This window comes from Nipponia nippon, unplaced genomic scaffold, assembly GCF_047370975.1.
Source record: "Nipponia nippon isolate SJK-2023a ecotype South Korea unplaced genomic scaffold, ASM4737097v1 scaffold_2, whole genome shotgun sequence".
Classification (NCBI taxonomy): domain Eukaryota; kingdom Metazoa; phylum Chordata; class Aves; order Pelecaniformes; family Threskiornithidae; genus Nipponia; species Nipponia nippon.
In genome coordinates this window covers 108,807,454-108,830,574 of record NW_028262336.1, presented here as the reverse complement: position 1 = coordinate 108,830,574, position 23,121 = coordinate 108,807,454, and the positions used below count along the sequence as shown (strand labels likewise).

Sequence of the window (23,121 nt, the reverse complement as noted above, 5' to 3'; positions counted from 1 at the left end):
ACCCTGGCGGGGAGCCCCGCCGCTGACGGGAGGCGGCAACCCCGCTGCCGCCGAGCCCGCTTTCCGCCCGTCCCCGCTCAGCCACGGGCGAGAGCCCTGACCGCCCCACGCCTCCTTCGCCCGCCGCTGGGGCGGAGGTTTGTGGTGGGTCCCACCGGCGCGCAGCGGGGCTGGCAGGAGCCCGCCGGGCCGGCCGTCACCCCCCGGGGTGTGGGGGGCCGGGTGCGGCCGCAGGTGCCCGGTGGGGTGTGGCGGCGGCCCGGCTCGCACCGCCCCGGCTCCGCCCCCGCCGGGGTCCTCGCCGTCCGCTGCGCCTGCCCCCGCCGCTCCGCCCCGCCCCGAGCCGGGCGGCGAGGGGGACATGGCGCCGGCCTTCGCCTGAGGAGCTGGGCCGCAGCGGGGGAGAGCGGGCGCCGCCATGGAGGAGGACCCGGAGCTGGAGAGGTGAGAGGCGGGCGGTGGGGACGGGCTGAGCGGCCCCGGGAGCTGCCGGCCTCGGCGGGGCCTCTCCGTCGAACAGGGCCCGGCCTCGCTTCCCACCTCGCGCTCAAGGCCCGGGCAGCGCTGGGCTGGGGCGGGTCCCCGGGCTCTGCGGGCGGCCGGGGCCCAGCGCTGCGCGTCGGTGCGCTCCGGAGCCGGCTGCGGGCGTGGGCCGGCCCCCTCCCGGCGGGGGGCCTCGGCTGCCGGGCGTGAGGCGGCGGTGGAGACGAGGGCGCCGGGCCCGGCCTGGCTGGGCCCGGCCTGGCTCTGTCCGGCGCCCCCGCGGCCCGCTCTCCGCCGCGGCCCCTCGGGCTGCCGTGAGGGTGCGCTCCGAGGGGTGCGCGGCCTGGAGCTGGCGTGTGCCGTGTTCCCGGGACGAAACTGCGGAGCCCCCGCGGAGGGAGTTGCCGTAGAAAATAAATGTTCCTGCATAATGGGAAAAAAATCCATTATTAAAAAAAATAATTCTCGTGATGCATGCTGATACTATTTAGAAACAAGATAGAGAAGTGTTAGGCGGCTCGTCTCTCATCAATTATAAATCGGTGATTAGGTGTACTTGGTGAAGTCAAAAGAAAAAAAAGGTTAAACTTCTGTTCTTACAAATTTTTATTTTCAGTGTTGGAGGTGTGCCAGTTAACTAGTTGTTAAAATTGCCCTGTTCCTTGTATGGAATAGTACAAAATGCTTGGCAGTTACTTTGTCAAAAAATAAAGTTGCTCTCTACCTTGCATTTCCTTGGGATAAGAGGATTCATCTCGCTGTGTGTACTGAGTTACAGTGTTCCCAAGCAAACTTTGAGGATTAAAATGCAGATTTCTGTATTTAGATCTCAGTCACAGCAGGCCTCTCTTACTTTTGTTTTAGAAACAGACTTTAGATGTGTATGTCCCAGATTTTTGGGGTGATAAACCTATTTGTAGTTATTGGAATCTTCTTTTTTTTTTCCTCCCTTTGCAAGCGTGCTTGTGAGTAACTGCGTGTTTCTTATGGTTGTTTAAAACTGGTATGGTGAAGTGATGACCAGAGGCTTTCTGAACTGTTCTCCCTGTGATTCTCCCCATTAACTTTTAAGAAACCATGTCTGAGAGTGCTTATAGAAAATAACTTGTTTCTATTTATATCTAGCAAATGTTTAAATGGGACAAAAAGCGATAGCACTGGGGTGGTGGGAGGGCTAGGGAGCATAATGCTTTCTAAGAGGCCTTTAATGCTTGGTAAGCTACTTCTGCTCCCGGATCATTGGTTTAATAATTAAAGCTTCTTTCTATATATGCCCGAATGTTATTTTATTAGTGCCATTCCAAACTTAAACCTTGTTCATTCGTAGCAAGTTGAAACCATCTCACTGTGCTTCCATGCTGTCTGTCTTCTGGCTGCTATTGCCATGCTGGGGACTTGGGGTCCTCTGGGCAGGTCAGGGCATAGCCACTCGCTCACCGCTTATAGCGGACTGCTCCACTGTCTCCTTCTGATGCTCTCCTTCCCAGGAACCAGATTTGAAGTTTTTCCTGCCTCATAGCTTCAAGCTGAGTCGGGATTTGCTGTTCCTTTTCCATGGCAGCATGGTAGATAATGAGGACGAAGCTCAGTATTACTTACCAGGTGGTACGCGGTAGGGTTTAGCTGTCCAGCGTCTTCAGTCCATGCTACCATTCGCCTCCGTATGCGTTTAATCATCTCTGAACACATTAAAGTACAATATAGTGTACTTGACGATTATCACTTTCTGTCCTGGATCTACCTGTCATTAGTTACTTTTTCATACCCTCAGCTTTCACAACAGCTCACTTTGCTAGTAGCACCCTGAATTCAGTTCATGCTATATGCATTTACAATGTGATACTTGGGTATTTCTTACTCTAAATATGCTTCTTACTCTAAATATGCTTCCCCATACAGTCTTCAAGAGTCTAATACAGACCTTTCTTTATCCTTTGGTTTGCAGACTTTACTCCTTAGTTTCATATTCAATGACCTGTTGATCGTACTGTCCTGTGAGCAGTACAGCGATGGTAGTCAGGGTTTATAATTTTTAGGCTCTTTATGATACGGCTTTAGCATACAAATAATGGCATTTCTGTTCTGTAGCGAGAGTGTTAACTATTTTAAGTAGATTTTTAGTGTTTAAAAATGGGTTTATTTGGAATATTTTCAGTAGTCTGTCTCTGAATTCAGGCTTGTCTTGCAATGCACAAGTCTTAAATAACAGCTTAAGGTTTTTGTATGTGCAGTTTTTATTTAATGTACCACAGAGGAAAAAGAAGTGTAACTATTTTTGTGCATGTTTTTTTCAGGTCTGAAGCGAATTTTGTGTCACGGCATTCCAAATAGTGATCTGTTAAGACAAGTCAGTCATCTTGTTTTGTTTGGTTATTATCTAAGGAGAGGTCTCTTCATCTTGCTTGTTCTATTTTGTCCTTACTGCCACATTTTCCTGCTATTATTTTTCAGTTTTACTGTGTCTGACTCTTGCTTGACCTTGCATTTGATGTTTTCCTCACTTTAATAGGAAGCAATAGTGGCTACTGAAGCTGAATACTAACTTGCAAGTTACCATGTAACTGTTGCATACTCTGGATTTTAAAACTTTAAAAGCTGTACATAACACAAGTTTGTAAAACAGTAATTGCTAAATTCTACTGAATTACTTCCTCTGCTCCATCTCACCTAATAATCTTTGTTGGAAGTATGAACTGTGACATTGTTTCCTGTGAACTTGATGGTACATCAGTGAAGACCCAGAGTCTTGAGATAGTGTGATTCTAGGAAAATTCTGTTAATATATAATTAATGGGATTGTGCAGATATGACCCAAGAATCAGTAGGGGGGGGGGGAAAGGTTACAAATCAGCTACTAGGAACTGTTTAGTTTGTTTCCCCTGCAAACATGTGTGTGTGCTTTTCCTAGTTTATTTTAACTAAATATCCTTTGGGATATTACAGAGGTCACCATTTTCATCCCTATCTTAAAAAACTAAAAAAAAAATTTTTAAAAAAAATCTTTCTTTTCCCTCTCTTTCCTAAATTACTGTCATGGTTGTTCTGTGTGTTTGAAGCCCAGAAAATATGTCATTTCTCTGCGAATATAAAGGAAGTGGCTTTGTTATACTGTGTGTCCAAATCCTTCCATAATCCGTTCTGTCTTTCAACAGCTATAAATATTTCACAACCTTGGATACCATACCTTATTAGAAGTGCTTACCAGGCTTGTTTGGAGCATCATTTACTTGGAATTAAGTTTTTCCTAAGGAGATGCTGCTCTGAATCACAAAGAATGCTATAATTCTGTAACAAGAGGCCTGTAGTTGAGTTGAGAATCAATAATCTAATATTTTTGCTGCACAGGCATCCCAGTTACACCTTTTAACAAATAAGCATTGTGCCTTGGAGAAATTGATAGTTCTTACTATTGTTTTTTAACAGTTAAAAATCGAAGTGTCAGGATTCAGTATGCCATTCTTTCCCATATTCATGGTGAAAGTGGTCTGCAAGCTAAAATCAGTGTTTGAAATGGAGTGGTATGTTCACTACTCAAGCTGGTGAGAATATCAGCACAGGAATGTGCTGCAAATAGCAGCTATGGGAATGACAAATAGAATATTTAAATAAGTAAGAAACCTGATGGACAAAGAATGAGAGCATTCCCATGTCTGATGTAGAGTGTCTTTGCCTTTGAACAAATGTTAGGAAGTTTGTGGCATATTTGTGCCCTTTTTTCATTCTTGCTCTTAATGTTATGGCTTAAGCTTTATTCTTGACATTCCTTTTCATCAGTTTTCTTAGTAAGTGTGAGCAGATAGGACAAACCAGCTCACAGGAGTTAATTACAAATAACACTGGCCTTCATTACCATTCCTTTATTGTAGAAGGCAGTATCTTCAGTCCTTTACTTGACTGAAGGTCTTGATATTAATTATTCAGATGTAATCAGAATACCAACATCCACTTCTATTTCCAGTCCGTGCATTGTTAAAAATAAGTTGTAAAGTCCGCATAAAACTACTTTGAGAAAATCGATTAAAAAGCCTGCTAATTTTTTTCCTGGGCTTGCAGCTTGTTGTCAGGACCTAGAGTGCCTCAGGAGGTAGGTTTAAGCATGATTTTGGGGATCGCAGTAGCCGAGCAGCCTGGCCTTTGAGCTTGAAGAGTAGTGGTATAGACTGCAAGCAGTTATTAATGCTGTGAAGGTCTTTGACGAAGATGTGTTTGATAAAGATGTCTCTTCTCTGACTTTGGGAGATGTTGAATATGAACGCTGCCCTTCTGCTCCAGGTCTGTGCGCTTCCATAGCCAATTGCGTGCTGTGAAGCAATTACAGCAGATATATTTTCATTACAGTTCTCATTGGGATCTTTAATGAGATGATGGCGTGGGTGGAGATGGCAGAGTTTGTTAGGTTATGTGCTGAAAGCTCCCAGGCACACCCACAGAGGACTAAACAGAGACCATGGTGGAAGGAGGAGCCTGAATAGTGCCCAGCCCTGGCTTCTCCCAGGCCCATCCCAGGAGCCACCAGGCCATCAGAGGTCCATCTCCACGAGCCCAGAGGAGCACAGGGGCACAGCAGCAGGTGGGAACCCACAGTAAGGCCTCAGGGCAATGACCATCTTCTCTGGGCCCAGAGGCAGCCTCGGCCACCAGGCGTGACACCCATGAAGATGAGTCAATGCTGGAGTGCCTTTGGGACTTAAGGGTGTTGCTGCAGAGGGGTGTGGGAGGCATTAAGGGATGCAGGAGAAGAGCATTTTGAGATTGCGTAAGGCTTATTATGGGATGTGTAGGGGAGGAACCAAAGGCAGGGAAAGGGATGGGTTCAGGTTATTTGGGGAGAAGCAAGAGTGGGAAAATACAGGAATAAGAGGATAAAAAGGTCTGGTCATGTGTGAATAGCTTGCTGGTTGGTACAGTTGTCTGGCTGTGCCCTGCGCCTGATCAGTGCAGTCTGTCCTGTCTCCCTGTTAAATTCCTTTCTGACTCTTTCTTGGGTGAGGGACTCTATTTGAGGGGAGAGGGTGTGCATCTCAGTGCTAGCAGCTAGAGTCACACTATGGGTCGGAGGGACTGTGTGTGCATGATGCCAGCAACTGGAACAAGGTGCAGGTCTGGGTGCCAGCAGTTGGGCTGGGACCCTGGGCTGGAGGGCTGGGTGCCAGCAACTGGGGACACTTCACGGAGTGAGTAAAAACAAGTGTCAGCCACTGGAGTGGGATTGGGGACAAATTTATCTGCGCTGCAGTACTGGAGCAAGTGTGGGTGCACGAGGGAGCGTGTAGCTGTTAGCGAAGGTCAAGCTGGATCAGCTGGTGAGTGGGTGAATAAGGTGGGAGCTGGGAGGTGAGCGTGTATCTCTAAGAGCAAGACCACGGGAGGAGGTAGCTGTCGGAGGCAGCGGGGAGTCCTGGCCAGCTGCTGGAGAGGCTGTAGGGTCAGGGGCTCTCCAGGGGCAAGACACGTGTGCTCATGTGTCCCTGTGGGCAAGACGGCAGTGGGGTTGAGTGCTGGGGGACCAGGGGAGTCCCAGCCAGCTCTGCATGATGGTCTGTACCAGCATCTGGAGTTGGGCTGAAGCCTCAGGGGCTCCTATGCCCAGCCAGAGAGAGGAGCGGGATGAAGCTGTTGGTGTGAGCGCTCTGTGTGTCTGTGATCAGCGTGGCCGGCGCTGTATACGTGTGGTGTGTGCGTCTGCCTGCTGGGAGCAGATTTTCAATGTTGCTACTGGTTGGACCTGGGCATGGAGCTGCAGCTGCCATGCCTCTTGGCTGTCAGATCCAGCGTGATACATCTTCTCCTAACAGAGTGGTCTATAATTACAAACATTGGGTGGTCTCTGTAATGACATGGTGTTTTCATTGCTTGTAACTGTATCAGACATGCCTCTTTATTAACAATTATTCATTTTTCAGTCTATCTCTTTGATCTTTTGGAAAAAATGATGAAGCTCTTTCCCTGAGTGAGGAATAGAAAATATCTCTGGTTTTGCCTGCCTTCAGAGCCTTTAACATTCTCCCATTCTTTGGGCACATGCATTTGTGATGCAGGTCGATAGGATTTACGCAATGGGAGCTTTGCGTGTAACCTTGGAATATAGAAGAAAAAGTCTAATCCCTCAGAAATGTAAATAGTTCTCGCACCGTACTCTTGAAGATAAAAACGTCACTGCTTATACCTTCATGTTACTGTAATTCTGCAACTAAGCTTTATTGCTCAAAAAGGATTGCCACAGCAAATTTTAAGTGATGCTTGCTATAAAAGACACCAGAATGATGACAGTGTTCTTAAATGTGCCCCTGTCCCTAATTTTCCCTCCTATCAATCCCCCAGTATTTGAGTTCTTCTCATGTGAACGTTGCGTGCTGCGTTGCCTTTGCTCATGCTGCTGCTCTTGGAGTGGAAGCTGGCAGCCACAGGACTGTTTGTATTGTAACCAAGCTGTAAAAATGAAGAGAGCAAGGAATGCTGAGTCCCAAGAGGCCTCTAAAAGCAAATGTAAAAACCTTGTTTGCATAGCTTTTAAGCTTTTGGCTTACTTATGTAGAGGATGTAAGTTCAGTGAGTGGAAACACATTATTTCAAAGAGGATCTGAGCATTTTTTCATTTGTCTGTGCAAGTCAAAAGGCCTTTGTAAAGGTGCAGTGAATAAGAGTGATATTGAAAGACCAATATTAGGAAACAAGGTTTGATAAGAAAGGAAGATGTTGACTTACAAGGCTACTAAGATGTATGCCAAGTCAGTCTTATGTCTTTAATATAACCAGAGGAAAAAAAAAGTCTCAAATACTTAGCTTATAATTCCTACCTAAGTTAATAGAATTGGTGTCACCATATTGACACTGTGATGTTTCCCCTGAAAGTGAATCATAGCTGTTTACAATATATGTGTGTGTGTGTGTGTTTTATTAGTGCTCTGTAGCTCAGATACTTTGGTTTATTATTTTAATTATAAAATAATGACAGATATAGTGGCTTTTAATCTGCCTCCTAGTCAAGTTTCTCAAAACAGAATCACTCAGGTTAGTAACTGTGGTAAGTAAAAGTCAGACGCTTTTTCTTTTTCCTCTTTTCCTCCCCTTCATCTGACATTGCTGTTTGAAGGCTCAGGATAAGCTTTTATAAAGGCCACGTGTTCCTTCTGTCATCACTAATAAACTAGCTCAGGCTGCTCAGATAGCAATTTCTGGGTCTGGAGAAAAAATAAATTTTGCCATAATTTCATGGAGACCTGTGTATGCAACATTTCCCACGTTCCAGTGGTAAAGCCTGTTTCTTACCTTTTTTTTTTTTTTGTTGTTCTTGGGGAGCAGCCGTCCTGCACACCCTGCTGCTCCTACCTGGGAAAGCAACTGTAGCTGGCAAGGTTGCTGATGCTGTCCTTGGCATCTAGGTGCAGGTAACTCAAAACAGCTGACAGCTTACCTGGGCAGATACTTGGTTTCCATGAATGCCTGTGATATGACTGGGTATGCAACATGTCCTTGCAGTCAGATGTACGCTTAAAAAAAGATTTGAAGTACCCCAAGCCCAGCTGCCACTGGGATCATACTAATAGCCTTATATGAGAGAGACTTCTGTGAGGAACCTTAAACCAATGTGCCATTAATAGACTAGTGCACAGAGAAGCAATACTACAGTTTTTGGTGCGTTTCTGTACTATTGTTTCTGTGGAAGTCTTGGACACTTTCCTTTGCAAAGTCCTTCAGATGCAAACTCTCAAAGGAAAAAGTTATGACCTGTGGATATTTGCATGTCTGTCTGGCACAGATCTCTGCTTTTGCTGGATAGAATGATTTCCCCTTGGAACAATGACGTATATATAAATATGTTGATCAAGGATGATTTATATGTTGTTTGAGAACTTGTGACCAATTCTGGAAGCTTGTTTAGGAATCTTTAGCTAACGTATTGCTTGCTGGAAGTTACTGTAAACTGATGAAATAGTTCTGTGATAAGTGGTTATAAGTATAAAATACGAAAACTGTATTCAAGCAGAACTGCAGACTAGCTGTAGAAAGAGTAGCTACACCTTGGTGTACATCACACTTGTACTCATTTAGCACCAATTTGTTTTCTGTTGCCAGGGAAAACCAAAGCATGCCTGTGTCTGTGTTTATAAAATGTCACCAGCCTATCCTAATGAATGAATGAATCCACGATCACAAATGTGAAGGGAGCCGGTAAAGGCCCATGTTAAGACCATAACAGACTGAAGAAGGTTAGATCTAGACTGACAGATGTAGGCTGCTGTGTAACTGCATAACGTTTTCTCATTAGCTACTGAAGGAAATTCTGTACTGCTTATTTTCATTCCCTGTTATGCACATGTAGCATATGCATTTAAAGCTAAGACCTCTTGTGTTTTCCATGTAGACTTTAATAACCTAAATGGTAATAAACCACTTTCAGATATTTAGAGCCCAGCATTAGCTTGTTGGATCTTCACATGGACCTGCTGTATAAATTGCTTGCTTTTCTTCTCAGACCTGCTTCTGCTATTAGATGATGACTCTTGACTTCTCCAGTCTCAATTTTGGCTTGACAAGATACTCAGGCTTTTTTTAATCTGTGGCAAAGCAGCAAAATCCTGCTGTGCTGATAATACAGTAACAACATGATGGGACATGGCTTCCTTGAAGTTTGAGTTGAAGGCTGTTGGCAGTTACCTTTTTTGCACAGTCTACACACACGCTTGTACCATCAAGGTGATGATTGTGTTACTTACGTAGTCCAAACGCCAGCAGCCATTCTGGCACATCATAGCTGGGAGAGCTAAACAATCGATACCCTCTTTAATACCTCCTACCTTCAGTTCCTCAAGCCTTCAGTTTTACCCATGTCAGTGATGTTAATGCTTAGCTTCATATACTGGGTATTATGGCCAGGTGCATAGCTTTCCTTTTCTGTCTTGCAATTATTTTTAGTTGACATACATAGTTGCTTACAGTTAACTAACCAAATTGGTAGTTTATGCATTCAATTTATATAATAAATGGCTCACATTATCTGTTCATTGTTTTTTCCATTAAATTCAACCATATACTGTAGAGCAGTTACTTAAGTTTTATTTGAGATTAAAATTAATTTATAAAGATAACTGAAAGACTGACATTGCAGGAGTTACCTATAATTTGCATAATTTACACTCTGATGACTTTTTATGTGAGCATAGTTATTTAGTTGCTTTAGTGTTAGTCTGGCCAGTTTGTTCTAGAAGATGCTGATAATGTAAAGATTGGTTGTTTTGGATGGTGGTGGATCATAGTCACAAAGATGAGCTCTTTTCTTCCACTGTTACACAAAGCTAGCGCAGTTTGACAACTGATAGTTGCAGTGATTTTACTGTCATTTGACTGCTTGCTATTTCACTGGTGGTGGTTAACTGTGCTCAAAATAGGTGTGCTGTGGTTGAAAGACTTTAGGAAGAACCTAAGTGAAGTGACAGCAGGGAAGAGCATTCCCAAGGTGAAGTGATAGGGACTGTGCTTCTCAGTATAATACACTAGTTTTGCACACTTTATTTCTACTCTTCAATTAATATTGCAGTTGTTGTATTTGCAACAGCTTTAATTGCTTTTAATATGTTAAAATGTTTCTTTTAATCTTGGTGCATAGGAATCTGAACTATCTTAGTAAGAAAGTCAAAGTGATTTTGGTAGCCTCTTTATTGCTTAATTCATTACAGTAAAGAAGCTCTCCACTTTATTTACTTAAGTGCATAAAGTGTCAAGTTCTTGTGTTTTGCAAGTGGTAACTTTTTTCTTTTCCTCATATTTAGGAAGGCTGTGGAAGAGTTACTTAAAGAGGCAAAACGTGGGAGAACCAGAGCTGAAACAATGGGAGCTATGGGTTGGTAAGTTTTGCCAAGAGGAAATTAATGCTATGACCAGTGCCAAAATAAATTTTACATTTAATGTGTGACAGAAGTCTCTACCTTTTAATTTGATTCATGTTTAAATAATTTGTCTTCGTCCAGGTATTAATTTGTCTGGGCAAAAATTTGAGTCCAGATAAGAAAGAAGTTGAATTAAATTCTGCCTGCATGAAATTGCTTGACAGAATGTCTCGAAGTCAAAGCAATTGGAAAATTGGGAGTAGCTTCTGTAACAGTACTTCCTTATAATAGATGGAATTTCAAAGTTTGGATTGGAACCTCATGAGTTTAAAATACTGGGTAGCTTCAGTGTGCATGTACTTACATACTGGCCGCATGTTACTGGGTTAGATTCTGTTTAAGTTAAAATTCATAGCTTGACACCTAAACCCTTAAAGCAGTAAAAATAATAAATGATCCTCTAGTAGAGAATCCATATGTAAATTGCAGCCAAAAATGAACTGAAAGTATAATCCTGTTTTGGAAGGATGTATTTTTTTAATACTAAAAAAAAAAAACAAACCTAAAACCCAGGGGCTGATTTGTATAGCAGGTGGGAAAGTGATTTAAATCTTAACTGAAATACAGTATTAATTATTCAATGCAGTATTTAATTTTTTACAGCTAGATTATCATGGCATATAATGCATGTAATTGTAATTAAAGAAATAATAACATGCTGAGAAGAGTTGTTAATCTTAAAATAACGTATATGACTTTGATAACAAGCTATCGGATCTAGGGACGTTCACACAAGTAGGGCACCAGTTGACTGCATTGAACTCATTTGTAGATAAGGTTTGGCTTCCTCCACCAACAGTAGTAAAAGACAAGCCTGCACTGTTAATGAAGTTCTGAGCTGATTTCTTGGCTATGTTTGTTTTAGTAGCTCTGAAGAGATTAAAATAGCATCTTGCTGAAAAAAGTTAATAATTTATATTTTCTAAGCAAGTTTTGGGGTTTTTGTATATTTCACCCAGTATTTCTGCTGGGATGCAGTTTATACCCTTTACGGTAAAATAGTTAAATTGGTTTAATCCCCTAGAGTGGTTATAGCTATACTGATACAGAATCCTTTTACCCTGTCAGCCTTGCCAAATGGCCAGGTAAACCAGTGCAGATAATTAGCACCGTAAGTGTTGCATGCATCCAGTTACTGTGAATTTTCAAGTTAATTCCAGGCAGGGAGACTAAAGATTTCTGTTGGGAGATAACCAAGTGTCCCTGTGCAACTTCACTGCTACTAGTGCAGTCTGGAATACCTGCCAGGAGTGTGTATGGTCTTCTGCTCCTGGCTCCGGCTACTTTTTATCCCTTGTCTGTAAAAGGGTAGTGGTCCTGCTCAGCTGGCTGTGATGATCAGCTCAGGGTAACATGCAGTTTGCTAAAGCCTGATGCCCAAGACGTGCCAGAGGAGGGGATAGCCAAGGGTGACCTGTTCTGCAGAACAGCTGCAGATTCCACTAGAGTGAAATAGTGGCTGCCTAGGCCAGGGTTGTGTTAAAGGTGTAGGAGGAGAGGATTGTCAAGAAGGCTTCAGGGAGAAGACAACTGTTGACGTAGGGATTAACATAGTGATATCCTGACCCGAGACTGTTGAAGTAAGGATCCTTTCATCTGCAGGTGAACATGAGAATAGCTATACTGGGTCAAAGGAAGGATCTGTCTCTGCAGTGCCCTGTTTCTATCAGTGGCTGATAGCCAGTGCCTAGGAAATGGAGGAAAAAAAGTACAAGAAAGTAGCAGTATTTCTTCAAGGTACTATCCCAGCTTCGGGCAGTCTGCTGCTCAGGATATCCTGCACTCAGAGATGATTTTTTTTTGTATATGATGTTTCTCTAGGGATTTTTCCCTCTCTGAATTTATCTTTAGAGAGACTGGTAGTAATCCCACTTGTCACAAATCTGCTGCTGTAGAGTTTGGCATAGGCTAGTGTACAGCTGGTGTGTGTGGCTGTAAGGAAGGTATAAAGGCCGCCATAGGCAGACTCCCAATAAGTCTTTGGTGTCCAGTTCTGCAGGTGCAAGAGACAGAAAAGCAGCTGGACACTGCCACTGCTCTCTTCCCTTTAATATTTTTCGTGCCCCATTGTGCTGTTCTGGTCCTTCTGAACTGGCCCAACGACTAGGTATTGCACATATAAGTGGGAGATGAGATAACCAGTAAGATATTTGGAAGGAAACTTCACTATGCTCAGTTGAGTATCACACTCCAGCAAAATGCCATCAGATGTAACTGATGTTATGGTAAATCCTGAAGGGCTTCAGAGATTAGATCCAGGACTGACAGGTATCCTTGCAACTGTAAACTACTGAGAAGAAGGTAACTGCTGCTCTGAGCTTTGTGGATACCAAATGAAATGAGCAGAAAAGCTAGTTCATGAAAATGTATATTAGTAGACCAAAGCCAGGAAAGCATAACTGGTAGAAGCAAAGAGACAAGGTCATCACGAACTTGTCTAAAAGCACAGTCTTAACAGGTAAAACGCAAAACCTTCCTTCCTTGCCAAACTCAAAATGCTTACAGGTGTGTTTCATGAGGACTTCTGGGATTTCCTCAGCCCTTTGTGAGAGGAGTCCTGGAGAAGAGATGCACAAACCCTGGAGACATCTAGTGTAAGGCCATCAATCCTGCATTGGCACTGGATAGTTGAAGCAACTCGGCCTATGAAGAAAAGATTTGTTCTGCCATCTGTCTTTGGGTAAGGAGAAGCAGAGGCTGCTACTGCTCGTACTTTGCTGATTCCAGTTTATGTTGCTGTCCAGCAGCTGTTGGATACTGGTAATTAGATTTCTGAAGTCAGTGGCATTTGACAGGAATTGATTAAAGGGAGGTGTGTGGGGAGGTGGCATTCCCGGGGAACTATATTGTGCATACCATTACAAAGGAGTAGTGTCTCCTGGTGGCTGTTGATGGCAGCCACACCTTAGCCAGCAATCCTCTGAACACTGTTTTGGGACTGCTTTCAGGTTCAAGCCACTGCTCCGTTACTGTCCAGAGTGATTAGTTCTTCATAGCTCAAGTGCAGTGCTTGAAGAAGTTCCCCAAGCACCCCTACCTAACCTTTTGCTGTCTACTCACGTGAAATGGATAGTCAGCTGCTGTTTGAGCCTAAACTGCAAGCATCCAAGCTAGTATAGCTGACGGGTACAGAAGAAACGTACCAAGCGGTCATCCTTTAGCCCACGATCTCTGATACGAACATTCAGCCTTGAAATCTGGGACAGCGTTGCTAGTATTTGTTTCTTCCAGTTTGGGAATGTTTTGCCAATGTTACATTGTCTTACAAGTTTCCTGTGGATGACGTGGGTAGGTGCTGCAACCTGTAGGGGTTAGACACCAGTAGAAGAAAGGCTTGTCCCAAACAGGGAGGTTGGTGGTGATATCAGGCAAGAGCTCATGTGGGAAGGGACATAATCTGAGGCTCTCTGGACATGGAGCAACTGTCAGTATTGCCAATGGGCTGCATGAGCTCTTAGTTGGTTAAATCCTAGCTCACTGGCCTCCATGCTCTCAGGACTGCTTAGATTGATACTATCTAGGTCCATGGCAAATTCATCCAAGAAGTACTGGATACTGGTATTTGTAGATCTTGCATTACTGGCTCTTCAGTGTTGACTTGTTCCTTGTCCTCAAGATTCTTGCTCTCAGCACCACAGTATTTCTAGTTCTTGCAGTACCCCTTTCGTATGTACTCTGTGGCCATAGTGATTCTTGTTGGGGGTCTCCTACATCCTTATGATACCACATGATGTAGATCTGCTAATGATGTATCTGTTTCAAGCATTAGTGGAGCTAATCACAAGTAAGAATATGTGTGAGAGAAGGGGAAGGGAGGATCCTCTTCTGAAGGTGTCTTAATCCTGGAAACATTGAGCAAGAGAGCAGAATCTGTGGCTAAATCTCAGTGGTGATGCTGGAACTTCTGAGATGAGAAAAGACATCAGAGCAGCTGTCTGAAAGTTAACACTGGAAGGGCCACCTGGATGGGAAGTTGTGGACAAATAGCGCAAGAACACTTGAAATGGTTAGATAAATGTATCCTCGATTCATCAGGATATAATAAAGCTGTAATTGTGTGTCTAGGTAAAATCAAGCCAAAAGCTCAGCTTTCCTTAAGTGGTTTTGTCAGTCCTATGTACATAATTAATAAGCTTCTTATAGCAGTGGAGTTAGGTCCCATTTTAAGGAGTTTTTCAGCTTTAATTGAGAAAGGCAGTTAAAATGTCACAAAAGCTACTGTGTGGACAAGTTCTGGAGGCTATTATGTTTTTTTCCTCCAATGTATAGGTCTGGTCTCCAAAAATGCTGGTAGCAAGTGAGCTAAGGCTGAACTGAATGTAATGTTCTCTGCTTAAAATACCTAAAATAAGATATGGAAAACAGGGTATTTTGGGATGGTTTCTTCAGCTCTGCATTGTAAGAGCAGATGAAATTGCAAAAAGAAGATAAATGTTGGAAGCATTAAATTATTTTTAACTCTCTTTCTTGTAAATCAATCCTAAAATTGCTTTCATTCCTATAGATAGCTTTCTGTTCAATACCAAAGCTCTCAGAAGTGCTGCAGAATCCAAAGTAATGAATGTGAGGCTGAAGGGTTTGAGGGCACCGGAATTGCAAAATGCTGTATTGCATCTTGTCTTTGAATGGGTGTTGCGTGACTGTGCAGAAACGCTGCAATGTGATTCCACTATATCTCTTTCATTTGAATGTGAGAAGGAAGAGAAACAGGGTACAGAGAGAGATTGCAAAGTAAATACGTTAAAATCTTGTGATCAGAGCGCAGGTTCCCATCCAAAGTCCTGCCAGCTGTATCTAGCTGCCAAGACCATACATAAAAGCTTGCAGTGTCATCCCAGGCATCCTCTTTTGTGAGATCCCCTGTGAAAGGATAACAGCCTAGATTAGTTGGTTTGGCAAAACAACCTCTAGCTGCCTTTTTTTTTTTTTTGGCACGTTCAGTCACTCTTCTGTTAAGTACCATATTTTCCATGACAGTTTGGAAGTGGTAGAAATGTACTTGTAAGTTCATGCATAATGAACACTGTTTCCTGGAAAGATCTGAGTTACTCCGTGTGCCAAGGCTGACTGTGCCAAGCCTGTTTGATATGTCCAGTTACTCAGCAGAGAAGAGACTGTGGCGTATGGCACTGTACTCTTGTGTCTTTAAGTGGTGTCAGTGTGTTTTACTGATAAGAAGTTGTATGATACACTTCTGTGCTGAAGTGCACTGCAACACTTGCTGACAGGTATTGGCTGGAAATTCTGTGTTATCGCACAGAAGTTGGCTTAAAACGTCAAAAGTAGGGTTAAGGTTTGGCCTATGTTCAGAATAATGGATTTAATCTTTTTTTCTTGCTCAACATTTCATCATTGCATATTGGAGAGATTTTGGGGGGTGTGGGACTTGTCTGTGGAGGGGGATGAGGTTCTGTGGGTAAGAATAGCTTGGTTTAGCTTGCTGGAGCATGCAAAGCAAAAAGTGAACCCTTACATTGAGTGAATACATTGCTACAGAACTGGAGTCCGTTTTGTAGACAAGACTGTTCTAGAATTGCAGGTTGCGTGCTTGCTTTGGTCATGCCTGCAGCCCTGCTTCAGAAACACCTCAGTTTGAAACTTTAATGTCCTTTTAACATGTCTTTTATTTAAAAAAAAAAAAGCTTTTAAAAGCTGGTCTGTGGCACTGTTCACTAGTCAGCAGCATTGCATTGCACCTTGCACAGGCTGAGCTTGCCTCCCAGCCCTTCAGAACTTATATTGAGGGCAAAGCTGTCATTGAATTGAGCTTTGCAGATCAGACCTACAGTATGCCAAAGGCTTGTCTTCAGGGAAGTCAGCTGTAGAAGTGTTCTACAATTTTCTCACTATTAAAAATGTTCTCAAAGATATCAGTGGATTAATACAGTTCACTTTTAATCTTCATGGTCCCATATATACCATGGATATATGTAAACATTACGGGCTTGTTTGTGTGCATGTGTAATGTAGCGTGTGTCATACATCTCCTTTCCTTTAAGGCTTAAAGGCAGAATTTGCTTTGTTGAAGTCTGAGGTCAATAAAACTAAGGCCTGATGTTTCTCTTCAGTGCTGTAACTTACTGCTGCTCTGTGAAAGCCCAGTGGCTTGCTTTTATCACTGTATGATGGTGAACTAATGGCATCTCGTAGCTGACTCTGAAGCCCTGCATTTCTCATCAGTTTTCATTCTTAGTATAGCTCAGGCAGCACTCATAGTGCCAAAAAGAAATAAATACCTCAGCAAGGTGAATTTATTTAGGGCACATTGTCTTATTCTGGTGCTATATATATTAGTGCTTAATCAATGCATTAGCTTTTAAGAAAAAGCAAGAGGAAGGAGACAAATGTGAAGTGGTTTTTGCCTGGATGCAGCCTAGAGAAAGCCTTCCTCCTTGGTAGGAAATGTTGAGGTACAACAATTTAATGCTGGAATAAGACATACAGAGGACTTAAATGTTGGCTGTTTTGTGTTATGTCTTGAGTGTACCCTGTGTTATGGCATGTTCAGCACCATGTTCATAGCTGATGTAGCTTGAAGTAGAAACCCTATCCTGCTGACATATGTTAGCCTTGTATTTTTACTTAGTAATACAGTTAATGGATAAATACTGTCTCCCTAATTTACAAAACAGCTATACTAGATACAGATCTAGATTTTTTTTTAATTATTTTTTTTAACCAGGATTTGAGCAAAACAGTGTAGATTTATATTCAGAAAGTTTAGAAAACTCTAAAACTAGTTATGCTGTAGAAATGCGTCAAGAAATACCTAGTGGAAATAAAACAGTGTGGCTGTTTAATGTATACTTCTAAAAAGACTCTCATAAATTCTTTGAGGATTTAGGACAAGAACAATTATCAGTAATGCTTAGTAGGCAGACCTGAAGCAAAACACCACGTTAAATGCCATGTCCAGTTAAAAGTCATGAAGGATGCTAAATAATCAGATGGGATCTTCATTACGATTTTCTGGTTGTTCTGATACCTCTGATTATTCATAGGTGTCAAAGGTTTTTAAATGGTCAAGGTATAGTTTCTATACTTACACAAAATATTCAAGTAGAATAGATGATCTTAAACTTGTGGTGTAAGGATTCATTGACTCCGTAGTTGATTAAGTGGCACTGTGATCTCCAACAGCTCTGCTTTTTTACAGTAATCCTGTAACTTCTCCATTAGCACGCAAACTCAAAAATGTTGTGAAGACAAACACCACGGTGGCTCCCACTATAAACAAAGTCTTCAGAGTGATTTCTGCTTACTGCAGGAATATATTCAAACTTGTTTTTTCTCATTCCATTCTCTAAGAGATGATAAATTGGGAATAAGTAGAGTACAGCTGATACCAACAAGATAAATGAAATGTTCGGTGCTTGTTTACTAAAACTAGCTGATAAATTATGTGCAAAAGTGTTAAGCTGCAAGAGGAGAAAGTCAGAAACAATGGAAAAGAACTGGATAAGTAACCTTTCTGTTTAAGAAAAAGAAATAAAACATTTTGTTTGGTGGTTGCCAGATATAAGTTAAAATCGGTATGCTTCGTGTATGTATTTTATCACTACAGCTGTCTGGGTTCTTCATGCAAGTGTGTCTTTTACTTTCTGAATATCTCCATTTGTTAAATAATGCTGACTTTAGTAGGTTATGATCTTGTAAACCATTCTGATTTGATTTAGAATGTCACCGAATATTTGATTCCTGAATACCTAAGTTAAGCACCGTCAGCCTTAATACATATTGTCATCGTCTGCTTCCCCCTGCACACACTACCTTGTGAAAATCATGTCGATTTTCACTGTGCTGAAGTAGAACAATTATCATCCTATAAAGAGTAAGATAAAAGGAGAGTGGAGACAACCTTGAGCATATCTTTCTGTACTGAGAGTTTACACTAGGTGGCATGCAAGGAAAGCTGAAAGCACAAACCTGTCTTAAAATTATTGAAGTTAAAATCTCAGACTTGTTTCAGAATGTTTTTGTCTTGTCATTTGATCACTTTTAAATGTCTTTACAGGTTGAAATGTCCTCTTGCTGGTACAAATAAAAGATTTCTTATTAATACCATCAAAAACACATTACCGTCTCAAAAAGAACAAGACCAAGAACGTGAGCAAAAGGAAGACAGTAAGGAGCCTGAGCCAAACAAAAGCAGGAAAGAAGAAAAACCAAAGAAACGCAGAATTCACCCATATACACCCAGCTTTCAGTCCAGAAGGAGAGTCAGCTATTCTCCTCCGAGGCACCGAAACAGGAACCAGCACACAAAGGATAAGCATGAAAAGCGATCAAGCAAACGATGAGGAGAGGAGAGCGACAAATATGTGTTGTTACAAGCCAGGAATGTCATTAAGTGTCGAACTGCAGGGATGTCTCAGTTTTTCAGGAAAAGATGCTGTTCAGAATTGAATTTTGAACCGAGTTGGTTGTGTGAGAAGTAACCTTGAGGTAGCTTTAGAAAACCTTTCTTCGGGACCTTTAAGAGAAAAGCAAAGTGCAGCATAAATCTTTCAGTCGTTCTAGAACAGACATTCCTTTCCCTCTGCTCCATTCCGCTCTCCCCTTCTGACTAAGCTTAGGGTCTCGGTGATGGAGCGTGATACATGTGTCACTGTCTGATACAACTCATTCAGTCATGTCACTCTTTTGGAAATAAATTTAAATTAAGCAGAAATCTATTTATTGTGTAAAGCTGGCAGAACTTCTTTGCTGCTAACCAATAAAGAAGTTCTGTGTGTTTGGGTTAGTTTAGTTTTACAGAATCTAGAAGAAGGGAAAGCTGGTCAGTGCCTGGCCAAGCATATACGTTTTTGTATAGAATATAAGAATTTGCTTTCTTCAGTATAAAAAGAACAAATTTAAAATGGGCAACGCTGGTTTGCTTTCCAGGAGGAACCACCAAGAAATACTGAGTTTGCTTGTTATTGTATATTCACAAACCTGTCATAGATAATAATAAACATTACCCCTAAAAAGCCATAACTGCAATAATTGTCTCTGTTTAGACTTCCCTCTGTAAGGAAGTTGTTTGAACAGTCTGTTGTCACGGTGCTTTCAAAACAAACCTTGAAGACAAAATTACCATGTTCTCTGTCCACTGCTAGGAGGTTTCCAAGTAAGTGTGTAATACTAGAAATGCAGAGGTGACTCTTAAAAACAGTCAAATGCTCACTTTCCAAGCCCGTGTGACAATTCTGTAGTGGTACAGTTCTTAAACTTGTGATGACTTGGAGCACATGTAATACACAGCGGCATGTTCTACATCTCCCTTCTGTTTGTGTTACAATAACAAACTTCTGTGTGAAATATTTTGTATTTCGGTATTCTCAAAAATAATTGTTTTGAACATAAGTTTCTGTTTTTAAGTGTGTTGACAATAAAATCGAAAATGTTCGTTAAAAGCGCTTTGTGGAATTAATGCTTTTAATGGGTTTCTTGACTGACGTGGGCCTCTTTCCTGTAAGGGAAAGGAGGACCAGCGCTTCATGGTCCTTCAGTGTTGTGTCAGGGCAAGAGTGCCACCTATAGGCTTATCTATACCTCGTCTTGCTATACTTACCTGTCTCTCTTGGAAAGATCGTGTTATCTAGGAGATGGGGAGACCAAAGCGGAGATCTGCCGTGGCTGAATTTTGATGCGTGAGCTGGTAATTACTCTTCTGAGTAACGGGAAGGTAGTTAAGCAGGCGTTGAGGCCACTGGCAGCTGCCAGGGTCAGCGTATCCAACAAAGTGGGATACTTTTACATTTCCACTGAGGAGTTGCAGGTAGTTTCTCTGTTTCCCTGCAGGAACCATAGCACTGAAACAGAAGTCCCAGCCTTTCAGAAAATGTCCAACGATTTAAGTGAGATCAAGGAAGAAGTAGTATCTTTGGAGAAAGTGGGACTATCTTTGGTTTAAATAAACAGATGTTGTTTGCAGTCCTTATTTTGCTGGACACTGGTTGTGTTCTTAATAATCCTTTTTGGAAGGACAGCACCTATAATGCCGGCCGGGCTGTGCTGCAGTGACAGTGCTGGACGGATGTGGCTTTGCAGCAGAGAATTCATCTCGTCGTTGGCCAGGACTGGGGCTGGGGCTGTTCCACAGGACAAACCCCCTTGAATTCTTGCTGCTCTGGCTTGCAGTGATAATACAGTGTCCTGAGAGCTTTCCACACTCGGGCCATCAAACACCCCTTTAGGATGAGTGCTGCTGTTGATTCTACGTTAGTTTAAGCCAGGCATTCAGATAGGGAAAGTGATTAGAGTCTTAGAGATTTCAAAATTAGTCTGGATTGTTGATAGAGAGCGCTTCTGTGCTAGAATTGCTCAACTAGAGGATCTGACATGACCTAAACCAGATAGCTGGAGAAAGCCTGTTTTCATCACTGGTGGTAGGTTCAGATCTAATGCCACTTTTTTCTGACTTACAGAACATATGTGAATTATTAATCTTTCATTGGTTGATTCCATATTTTACTGCATATTTACACATATGAAATAAAAATTCCATATTTTATTTCATAAGTGTACATAATAAAACCAAAATCTCTGCTGCTCATTAACTGTTTTTAAGGCAAATCTTCACCTGCTGATCACTTTTTTAATCAAAAATTGGGTGCGTAAAACCAGGTGTGTATGGTGTCTGCCGTTGCTCAAATTATGCAGCACCAGCATCACATTTATAAGGTATCTTAAAGATAGGATTTAAACCCTGAAACCTAAAGCTGAACATGACTTTTAAAAATGTTATTAACTACTGTAACTCAGAACACTTGTTACTCATTAAAGTGCCTAGTCCTTAAAATAAATAAATACATAAATAAATAAATAGTCTGTTCTTGGTCTCAGCTTCTTGTAGTAGTGTGTTGCAGCCTAGTTATGTGGGAGGGGAATGCACCTTGCGTTAATGTTGCTGCAGTGATGCTTCAAAGGTGTTTCGTGTTTTATATGTGAGCTACTGATGTTGTCTTTGTTTAGTTTCAGTGCACATTGTACGGGTAACAGAGTGTATTCAGGTGAGGGTATTCTCTTGCCCTAGCCACAAGAACTTGTTAATTAGGCTTTTTTTATTATGTTGGACAGAAATCCTCCAAAATGTTCATCTTCATCAACCTGATACTGAATGTAAATCACAGAACAATGTGAAAGAGGAGGAGAAAACATTTTATAATTGGGCTTTATGAAATACTTTTATTAGTTTTGACTGTCAGGAGTATAGTAACGTGCAGTTCTTACATTCATTGTACAGCCTCTTCTCTTTTGTAAATCCAATTTGAATTTTTTACAATGAATCACGAACGTCCAAGAAAAGCCCAACAGATTTGACATATAACGCTACTTAAAGGCAAAAATAGACCCTGTTTTTTAGACTGATCCAAGTTTACTTTACAGAATTTTCTTGAGGTGCAGTTGTAAGAGCGTTCCTTAGTGATTATGAAATTTCTACAGAAAACTAGTTGACAAAGGAGATGTAAATGTTTGTAGATCAATGGAATAATGTAGCAGGAGGGGGTTGCCTTTCCTGCACACACAGAACTGTTTTTTGTGTTGTGGCTGCAAGTTGATCACCGAGAAGCACGTTTCCTCTCCTGCCCTATCGGAGCTCTCATTAATAATGTTTTCAGTTAATTAAACTGGAACAACACAAAAGTAGACTTGCTCGGATAAGTGGCAAGAAAACATATTTGGATTGTGTTTGGAGGAGGATTTTATTCATTTTATCAGTGGAGTCGCTGATCCACCAAATCTTTATTCATGTGAGTGATCTTTGCACTTGCAAATAATCCTGTTGCAGCTCACCATCTATGAATGAAACTCTCGCCTACGTTATTATAGGCTCTTTGTTTTAGCGACTGTCAACAGGAAATAGTCAAAAGTAAATGTTAAAGAGGACATAGTTCCAATTTAAAAAAAAGCCTTAAAAATTCTGCAAACTATATACACACACCCTCATTTCCAGATACAAGAGTCTTAAGGCAGAAAAATACTCAAGTACTTTTATGCCAAATATTTAGCAACCTCTCAAAGTCTCAAATGAACAGTGTGGATATATCTTCCTTATTTATTTTACATCGGTTCCGTATTGCTTAGGCTCTAAATTTACCAAATATGGTTTTAGTAACGCTCAGGGCATTACCCCCCACCTTATAAAATGCTTCTAGAAGGCTGCATCTATATTGAATCTCAAAACATTGAATCTCCATTTGTATGCAACGAAAATAAACTTTTGTTTGTAAGGGAAAGCAAGAAGAATATGCTATTTTTACATGAAATTTCTGTTCATACAATATTGACTGCTATCCAAAATGATGAGCCTTGTGTTATGACTGGAATGTTGAGCCAAATAGTTTTGGCTAAGGAACGGTGCAAGTTCTGTGTAGTTCTCCTGCGAGCGTCCTGTGTCTTTTCTATTCCGATTGCATAGGGCCTAACTGCACAAGTGCTGCGTGGGCAGTGGCGTGGTGCCCCGGTGAGGGGATGCAGTGCCCTGTAATGCTGGTGTAGGTCTCTGGAAAAGAGTTCAGTTCCCATCTACTGCATCCTTGTAGGATCTTAGGCAGGTTTTCATGTTGATCTGGATATGTCTGTACCTAAAAAAATAAGTTTTGCATGGTCATAAGCACTGTAGGCTGTGTTTCTCACCCATCTTCTGTCCTCTTGGCTGCTCTGCAGATGACCATCAGCTTCCCCCTGTGGCCATGTTTGAGGTGCCACAAGCTTGTGCAGCCCTGTGTCCTCCAGATCCACTGGCCACCACTGCCATGAGCCT

At 41.9% G+C, this 23,121-nt stretch overlaps 1 protein-coding gene across 2 annotated transcripts; it reads left to right on the top strand.

The window, feature by feature from the left end:
- The first annotated feature begins 271 nt into the window (after nucleotides 1-271).
- On the top strand, nucleotides 272-21,199 carry POLR1D (protein). Of its 2 annotated transcripts, XR_015704461.1 has the most exons (4): nucleotides 383-444; nucleotides 10,254-10,328; nucleotides 12,876-13,050; nucleotides 18,385-18,522. XR_015704461.1 is itself a non-coding variant. In XM_087756098.1 (3 exons), the coding sequence occupies exons 1-3, from the start codon at nucleotides 419-421 to the stop codon at nucleotides 18,668-18,670; spliced, it is 387 nt and encodes a 128-aa protein (XP_087612224.1). In that variant the 5' UTR covers nucleotides 272-418; the 3' UTR covers nucleotides 18,671-21,199. The 2 variants fall into 2 exon arrangements, 1 of the variants encoding a protein (XP_087612224.1); XM_087756098.1 differs by lacking the exon at nucleotides 12,876-13,050 and having other exon boundaries at nucleotides 272-444; nucleotides 18,385-21,199.
- The last annotated feature ends 1,922 nt before the right edge of the window (nucleotides 21,200-23,121 follow it).